This window comes from Ornithodoros turicata, chromosome 7 (genome assembly GCF_037126465.1).
Source record: "Ornithodoros turicata isolate Travis chromosome 7, ASM3712646v1, whole genome shotgun sequence".
Classification (NCBI taxonomy): Eukaryota; Metazoa; Arthropoda; class Arachnida; order Ixodida; family Argasidae; genus Ornithodoros; species Ornithodoros turicata.
Genome location: NC_088207.1, coordinates 9,416,529 through 9,426,082, shown reverse-complemented (window position 1 = coordinate 9,426,082; position 9,554 = coordinate 9,416,529). Strand labels below are relative to the sequence as shown.

Sequence of the window (9,554 nt, the reverse complement as noted above, 5' to 3'; positions counted from 1 at the left end):
AGGGAGAACGTAAACAGTAAACATGTGCACAACTGAAGGCATTACGCCTTTGAAAACTGTGTGCAAAAGAACAAAATGTATTGAAACATCGGTGTTTAACCCGAAATGCACGCAAAATAATCAATATGGTCAATGAAATGGAGCAGCGGGAGTTGAGCCCGCTCCCAACGAATATGCGTTCCGAAGATCCTACCGTTACACCTCACTGGCAGCTGCTGGTACCTTTTCGACTGCTTCGTTTCATTGATCTGATTGCTTTGGTCGAAATTCAGGCTATGTGTTGTGTCATCCTCTGTGTTTCTTCGCCTCACCTTCTATTGTGATAATGCGTATGGTGGGCGGATACATATTTTACAAATTGCAAGATGCATTGTTGGGTTGGTGCCTCTTCGCTCTTTTACCCGGGCGCGCCGAGCCCCAAAGGTTGGTGTCAGTCTCGTAGTGGGACTTCCCGGGGGAGGCGATGCCCCCCCTAGTTCATGTTCCGGGGGGGCAAGGGCCCCCCTTCCCCAGCAGTCGGCGCCTATGCTTTATACTCTAAAGACAGAACTTCACCGCATAGCACGCTGTGCGCCAACAATCGCCACGAATTATAGGGTTATCGCTTCTGATTCGAGGAGAGAGGATGGCGTACGCCTTTTTTTGGCAATTTGGATATATGGTAATTGCCACAAAAAAAAAAAACGTACGCCTCGAATCAAAAGCGATAACCCTATCGTTCGCGACAAGGATTGGCGCACTACGTGCTCTGCGGTGAAGTTTTGTTTTTGGAGTGTGGCGAGTCGGGGTGCAACGGGCACAGACCAAAGGCTGCATTAAACTGGTCTTTCGCGTGTTTCTTATTTAGTCAAATGGTGTTCATCGATAAGATATCGTTGTGCTAGATGTTTCAAAACTGCTGCACCATAGGTTACGTTTCTTATATGTTTTCTTTATTTATTTTTTATTCATATTCCTACATCGCCATAAGGCATTAGAGTAGGAAGCAAGTCAGTAATCGTAAGGCACAATTCAAAGAAAACTGAATAATACGACACAAATGTGACGTTACTCACCATCACTCTTGCACAGTTGTTTATGAAATAAGTCAACACAAGGCTGCTCAACTGTAGAGCTAGACAAGCGGTTTCATTGTTTTACCGTCCAGGAGAAAAAAGACAATTTAAAAACATGCGTCCTCGTAGTATATTCACAGATCTTTTGAGCATGATCAATCCTAGTCGGCCTGCATGTTGGTATTTACAAATACTCCGAAGGGGTCAAAATGGTTTAGTTGTGTTAAATACTGTAGACAGGTTTTAAACGAATGTTCCTTCTACGTGTTGACAGTAAAGGCGATTTCAGCATCGTTTTCATTTCGGTAACACTATCTGCGATTCGATGCCGATGGCACACAAACCTGGCTGCGTCATGTTGTATTTGTTCTAGTTTACTTGTACAGGATGAGTAATTTGTGTCCAATAAGATACACGCATATTCAAGCACAGGTCTAACGTGAGTAAAATACGTTGTCTCATTGACCTTGCTAGGCGCATGTTTAAAATTCCGTATTACTAACCTTAACGTGGGACTTGACCTAAGCTAACGTACGACGCAACCACATTTGATATGCAGGGTGTTATCCTATAAAAGTCTACCTGTGCCGCTATATGCCGTACTCGCAAATTACTCAATGCAGGTGGCACATTGTGCGATCTTCATATACAGCTCATAAGGACATTTAATCTTAATTTTGAAGTTTCCAAATTTCGAAGTGCTTGAGCGCCGCAGCACGAAGTTATAACTCAAAACTTGCAATTCCCGCAGTCAAAACAATCAAGATGGCGGCGTTGAGAAGAGCACTTGACATGCTGCTCCCCAGAAATCCTGCCAGTCGGATGGAACTGCAGTTTTCATTTCGCTTTCGTGTAACTGTCGTATTTTGCTCAGAAGTAAGCAACGTGAGGAACGAAAAATGCCGACGTCCTCAGCAGACGACACCCAAAAGGGATGTTGTCTGCTAACTGAAAGGCTCCACCAACGCCTCCTCTATTACTCAATGCATGTCCATTGGCAGATTCGCCGAGTTGCATCCCTTTCCCGCGGGGGGCACGTAGAGGGCGCCACTTCCCTATACCCCTTGTCGTCTGCTATGCGCTCTTGTCTGATTTCGATAAACGCGGTTTCGAACGTTTTGAAAAATGCAGTACTGCCTTGTGCCATTTTTTATTGCTGGGACCAAGAAAAAGGAGCAAGGGGTATCGTTTCACGAGGTGCCTGCGGATCTCGCGTTACGAGAGGAGTGGTTGAAAGTGATAGCCAGGAAAGATTAGGAGCCGAACACTACTTCCAACTGTTCCGTTGTGTGCGGCAAGCACTTCCTTGCGAGTGATTATACAGAAAACAACAAAACACGAACATGTGCGGTAGGTGACGTCATGGCGCGTCAGACCTGGATGTAGGGTAGTGGCGACGGCAAACGACAGAACGTGAACTAATACGCATGCGCAGTACGGCACCACTGACCAAATTGAGAGGCATTGGGTAATAGAGGAGGCGCTGGCTCCACTTTGGCTGTTTTCACTACGGGAACCTCACGTTTTGCGCTATAACTTTGCGTTACGGTGCTCAATCACTTCGATATTTACCATGATGGAACGTCCTTATGAGTTTTATACGTAAGCAACACATTGTACCCCTGCATTGAGTAATTGGCGAGCACGGCATGCCAGCGCGGGTAGGCTTTTATAGGGTAAAACCCTGTACTGTTGGTAACAATCGATACAAAAATGACGCCTTGATATTTGTATCCCTGAACTCTTCCGAGAGGGTCATATCAACAGTGTAAACCCTGTGAATGCGCTTTTGCTTCTAGTAAATGACATTATCTTGCATATCTTAAAATTTAAAGTAAGTGGCCAAGTGGCAGACCAGTTGAATATCGCATCTATGTCTTCCTGCAAGGCAACAACGTCTATGGCCTGCCCATTTCCCTATACATGCCGTTTTCACCGCTTCCGGTTTGGTGCCAAAACGACATCCGGTTACACAGCAAACACGCCAACCACTGTGCTGATAGATGTTGTTATCGCATCTGATGTGAGGAGAGAGAGGGTCGTATACGCCTTTTTGTGGCAATTCAAAGTGCCCCAAAAAGACGTACGACTGTCGTTTTCATCTGGTCCCCGAGGTTGTGGGAACGTAGGTTCCCACAACTGGCGCCCAACGTTTGGGGTTCGAGCTCGCCTGTTCCGTGGCGGGGAACACGCGGCACTGTTTGTAGTTTGTGCGTAGTTAGTAGTTGCTAGAGTTTATTGCTGTTAGTTTTTTTGTGTGTGTTCTTGCGTGTGTTTTTTTGTTTTGTTTTTTTTCAGCTCCCACCCGGTGGACAAGCCCTTGGAGCTGATGGCTGACAAGGCGAAGGTGCCCACGCCGCAGTTAGACGCCATTGCAACGGCAGAACTCCTGTCACGCATGACGGAGTTGTGCTCGTTGCTGGTCCAACGCCTGGATGCCGGGTCGGTTTTGCCGCCGCATGCACAAGCGCCTCTACGACTCAACTTACCGGTGCCTACCTTCTCAGGTTACACCGATAAGAAATCTGTCGCCGGTTTCCTGGATGACCTCACCGCCTATCAGACGGGTATGGGAATTTCTAGAGTCACTAAATAAGCTACGCTTCAGAGTAGCGACACTGAGCCGCCATGTTGTTTCGGATGACCTCCAGCCCCACCTCTATTTTGGCAGTAGAAATAGATAAAGGTGAAGTTCAGCAGTGGAAGAAGACGACATTTCGAAGAGCGCTAAATGGATGGTGCTGGAGGTCATCGGAAACAACATGGCGGCACAGTGTCGCTACTCTGAAGCGTAGCTTATTTAGTGACTCTAGGAATTTCCTATGGGATTTTCGTCTTCTTACCGTTTCCCTTTTTCTTCTCTCGCAGATGCAGCAACATCGTCGACAGTGGAGGACTATGGAGTCGCGTGCCTCACCTAGTCGTTCCGCCTCCCGCTCCGGCTCTCGCAGGAACCCTCGTCTCAGTTCTGACCCGCAGGGTCACTCTGTGGCCACTTGGACTATAATTCACAACGGACAGCCCGTTACCTGGGCGTCGCGCTCGCGATGGAACAACCAGCCCCGACCACTAAGGGGTGACGACTTGGCACGGACACCAGCTCCATTTCTGGGCCACACTCTTGCCGAACGACACCCTAGCGACCCGCTTCAGCCACTGACGGCAGAAGAAAGAAGGCTTTTGTGCCCAGTCTGCCGGGTCCCCGAGGTGCACCGAACTACACATAGACGGGACTCCCTCCACCAAGCCCGGACAGAGGCCGCCCGCGCCACGAATGATGTCAACGCCGCTCTCGCCACTATCAGACGGCTTAGGCCAGAGTTGTTAGCCGATCCTGGGCTGCCTCACGGTCCTGTTCCACCTCCGGGACCACCTCCTCCGCCGGTCCCAGAAGAGGATCTCCTTGATGACCTCATGGACTTGTAGGTGGGGAGATTGTGGCAGATTCCTTATCTGCTAGATATGCCAGCATCCCGTGCTACGAACTTGGTGGGGGGGCGTGGCTTTTTCTTTTTTAAGGCAGGTAGCCTGACCTTGTGGGCCATTCTTGGCCTGGGTAAAACAGCGGCAAGACGTGTTCGTCGCTCTGGTTGCGCTGTCTGCTCGACTGTCTGAGCGTAAAGTAAACCTGGTATGTTGCATTGAATTTCTCTGTTGTGCTGCTTGTTTCCTCGCGCACGGAACGGACGGGCTGACGCCCCGAGGTTGTGGGAACGTAGGTTTCCACAACCTTCATAGACTCAGACCTAGCCTTTACGCCTCCACGGAACGTACCACGAAGCTTACAGACAGTCCTCCACCTAACTCGCCTGGGTGTGCTACATACCAATAGTGTTGTGAATCGCTACAGACCATCGGCCTCCACACACTGTCCCACGTGTGGCAGCACCGAATACACACTACACATAATAATGCAGTGCAAAAAGTACTCTACAGAACGATCAAGGCTTGAGAGCACGCTCGCTATGCTGGATGATCGACCTCTCTTTCGTGAAGATCATTGGACCCTGGCAAAATGAGACGCATCAGACGGCCGCATTAACAGCATTCTGCAACTATTTAAAAGACTCCCGTATTACCACCCGTTACTGACACTTATGTAAATTAAATCACAAAGGCACCGGGATGTTCCTCACATCCCAAGTCATGTATATATTTATTGTGTGTGTGTGTGTGTTGTCGCATGTGTTTTCTGTTCTGTATGTATATTTTATCCATGCGTTATTGAAACGTTTTCAAGAAATGGAGCAGCAGACCCCTCATGGTCATGGGTGTCACTCAGCTCCAATGTTTGTAACAGGTATTCTCTCTCCCTCTCTCTCTCTCGGGCGCGCGCTTTGTGGTGGTGGTGGTGGTGATGGCGCGCGCTTTGTAAATTCTTCGTGCCACATGGATGACCAGCCACCTGCTTTCTCGATTTCGTGCTAAAATATTCGCCAGACGTAAAAGGAAAACCTACAGAAAGTTTTAGTTTTGAGGCTGTTGTTACTTGTTGTTATTAGAGCACGGATAAATATGCACTAAAAACCACCAAAATATGCATGCAACTGCAACAAATATGCACTGGAAGTCTTCGAAATACGCAGTAAAAATGCTGAATATATGCAGTGTTCTTAATTCGTATTGGTACAAACGCAATGCACAAAATGCCTATTTTCTAAAAGGAAGTATTTTATTTGACATCACACGGTAACATAAAGCTGCCTTGGTTCCGCAGCACCCACCAAATAATTGGTGAACAAATCAGGAGGGTGCACGTGAAGTTGTGCTGCGGTGAGAGCGGCAACATTACCTTGAGTCTTAGGAAGGACAAAACACAGAAGCAAACACGGAACGAAGTAGACGACGCGGGACTCAGACTAGAAAAGGGAATGGACTATGAAAAGTATGTTCTAAGTTATCTCAAGCGTGTGGCGCTTTGTACAGGGTGAGCAAAATCTTCCCTCTGGCTGTCTTAAGAACTCTGTATTTCTCATTAGTCCAATGTTGTGATAGAGCTTCAGGTGACGAAGCTAAGGTTGACTTTGGCTCGCGCTGAGGGTTGTTGTTTGTGTGCTTGTTTGCCGGTCCGCGCTGCATTCCAGTCGCGGTTCCCCCTTGGAATAAACGTTGCTGTTGCTACTCAATGTCTCTACTAGTTATCACAACTGGCGACGAGGATGGGACGTGGTTGTGCCCAAACCAAACGGGGCCGTCCGTGTCTGCGGAGACTTTAGTGTCACGGTTAACCCGCAGCTGGCCATTGCACAATATCCCATTCCAAGGCCGGAAGAGCTCCTGGCGGTTCTCAACGGCGGTGAGAAATTCACGAAGCTCGATCTCTCAGAGGCATACCTTCAAATGGAACTCGACGAAGAAGCAAAAAAAATGCTGGTTATAAATACGCACAAGGGTCTCTTCCAATTCAATCGTATGCCTTTCGGGATAGCCTCGGCACCTGCTGTTTTCCAGCGCACGATGGAGCAAGTTATCTCAGGACTGCCGTCTGTGGCTTGCTATCTCGACGACATTATTGTCACGGGCCGTAACGACGAAGAACATCTCAGCAATCTGTCTAAGGTCCTAGCAAGACTGCAAGAATTCGGATTCACTCTGAAGCGGGAGAAATGTGCTTTCCTGCAAACCCAAGTGGAGTATCTCGGTCACATTGTGGATGCCGACGGATTTCGGCCCTCTCCGAAGAAGGTGTCAGCGATCCTTAACATGCCACCGCCCAATCAAGTATCAGAACTACGTTCCTTCTTAGGCATGGTTCAGCACTATGGCAAATACTTGGAGGGCCTGGCGGATGTGTGTTCACCTTTAAATGATTTACTCAAGAAGGGAGCGTCGTGGTGTTGGACTTCTGCGTGCGTCGAAGCCTTTGAGAGCATCAAGAGCATGCTAGCTTCAGCGAAGGTGTTAACACACTACGTTCCCACTAAGGAAATTTTCTTGGCAGTCGACGCCTCTTCAAAAGGTCTCGGAGCAGTTATCTACCACCGGCTCCACGGGGTAGATAGACCAATCGCGCACGCGTCAAAGACACTCACAGTTGCAGAGACAAAGTATGCCCAAATTGAACGAGAGGCCTTGGCCATCATTTTCGGCGTTAAGAAATTCCACCAGTACCTGTGGGGCCGGAAATTCGTATTGTACACCGACCACAAGCCCCTTACGGTAATTTTTGGGCCATCAAGAGGTATCCCTGTAACGACAGCAAGCCGGTTACAGCGTTGGGCACTCATCCTAATGTCCTACAGTTTCGACATCCAGTTCGAGGGATCGTCGAAAATTGCGAACGCAGACGGTCTCTCCCGGCTTCCAGAAGGACCGGACCATGAATTTGACAAGGCCGCAGAAGAGGGTGTTTTCAGCGTTGGAACGGACGAAATTTTTGCGGTCCAAGATTACCACATGTCAACCCTTCCAGTGACGGCTAAGGACATTGCCGCTGCCACACTTGAGGAGCCCATACTAACAAAGGTAGCGAAATATGTTTCACGTGGATGGCCAGGTCATGTTGCACCGGATCTATCCCCGTTTTACCAGCGGCAGACGGAGCTAACGCTGCACAAGGGCTGCATACTTTGGGGAATGCGCACAGTTGTGCCAACCAAGTTGAGGCACAAACTTCTGGATATTCTGCATGACTGCCATATCGGCCAATCGAAAATGAAGATGCTTGCTCGTTCGTATATTTGGTGGCCTGGTCTAGATAAGGACATTGAATCGAGGGTCAGGAACTGCGAGCAGTGCTCGGCAGTGGCTGCGCAGGAGATCCCTGTTCCCTTACATCAGTGGGAGCAACCTGACAAGGCGTGGCATCGTCTTCACGCGGATTTCGCAGAGCTTCATGGGAAGCACTATTTGATTGTTATTGATGCCTTCAGCAAATGGCCCGACATCATCCAGATGACTGGTACCAATGCTCTGAAAACGATCAGTGCTTTTCAAGATATTTTTGTCCAAAACGGTCTACCGGAAGTTCTCGTCACAGACAATGGACCGCCATTCACAAGTCAGGTCTTCGAGGATTTCTTGAAACAACGAGGAATACACCACGTCCTCACTCCGCCATACCATCCGCAGTCAAATGGTCTGGCGGAGAATTTTGTGAGAACTTTCAAGACTGCCCTACGTCGGTTCGAAGAGGGAGGTGACAAGGACAAACTTCGTGACTTTCTTTTTAAATACCGAGTGACCCCGCATGTCACCACAGGCCGCCCTCCTTGTGAGCTGTTGAACAACAGACACTATCGTTCTCTACTTGATCTCGTCCGTCCATCTGAGGTGACGTGTTCTGGAAGAGATAGTCTGGCACGGGAGCGTCAAAAGCGAAATTATGACAGACGAACTCAGGACAGACAGTTCTCTGTCGACCAAGGAGTCTGGATGTTGGACAACTCCAAGAAGGGACACTGGAAGACCGGGACGATTGTGAGCAAGCAGGGCTCCGTCATCTTTACGGTGAGAGATGCCTCTGGGAAAGTTCACAGAGTCCATAAAGATCATCTGAAACGGAGAGAAACTGTGGAGTCCTGGAGATGTTCGAAGAACATTCCCGCTTCTGATGTACGATGTCGCCCTGCAGCGATTGACGATCCTAATGAAGAGTTTCCCTTGCCGTTTCCGGAAGTGGAAGGGACGTCAAGCGGGACCTTCTCGCAGTTTTCTCATTCCGACCGCCCTCATATCTTATCGACAGAAGCGGATCACAACGTCAGTCACGCTTCGACGGAGCGTCCGAGCGCCGTCACGGGCAGTCGTCGCTACCCGTTACGCAGTCGTCGTGAACCAGACAGATACGGTGTTGCTTAAAGGGGGAAGTGTGATAGAGCTTCAGGTGACGAAGCTAAGGTTGACTTTGGCTCGCGCTGAGGGTTGTTGTTTGTGTGCTTGTTTGCCGGTCCGCGCTGCATTCCAGTCGCGGTTCCACCTTGGAATAAACGTTGCTGTTGCTACTCAATGTCTCTACTAGTTATCACAAATGTCACCTCTTATATTGCGTTGAATCATGGGGGCACACTTATAAGACTTACTTAAGACCCATTGAACTTCTTCAAAACCGTATAATTCGCACAATATTGCATGCACATCCTAGGCAATCATGTCTACCTTTGTATGAAACACTGCGCATTCTGCCATTTAACACATTGTGTTTTGAAAGGACTGTATTGATGATAAGGAAATGTATTATTACTGAAGGGCTAGTTCTAGGTCTTCATTTTTCCTCTGTAACTCGCACCAGCCGCTCCGTGTTAGGGCACCATCTCTTAGTACAACAACAAACGAATGAGCATGGGATGCGTACTTTACAATACCAAGGCGTAATTAAGTGGAATTCCTTACCACTATCTGTAATTTCATCTAGGAACTTTAAATTAGCATTACATAGGCACTTACTTCACAGTACTGGTCTTGAATCAACATAGATAACACTGTTTAGGATTTTTGTGACTCGCATATTTTTAGTGTAGTAGTATTGGGGTTCAGTGTATACTGCTGTCATATATTTGT

At 48.3% G+C, this 9,554-nt stretch overlaps 1 protein-coding gene across 1 annotated transcript; it reads left to right on the top strand.

The window, feature by feature from the left end:
* Window positions 1-2,417: 2,417 nt before the first annotated feature.
* On the top strand, window positions 2,418-8,855 carry LOC135400423 (uncharacterized protein K02A2.6-like). Its single transcript, XM_064632260.1, has 4 exons — window positions 2,418-2,437; window positions 3,354-3,639; window positions 3,924-4,477; window positions 6,194-8,855. Exons 1-4 carry the CDS (start codon window positions 2,418-2,420, stop codon window positions 8,853-8,855), a joined length of 3,522 nt encoding a protein of 1,173 aa, XP_064488330.1.
* The last annotated feature ends 699 nt before the right edge of the window (window positions 8,856-9,554 follow it).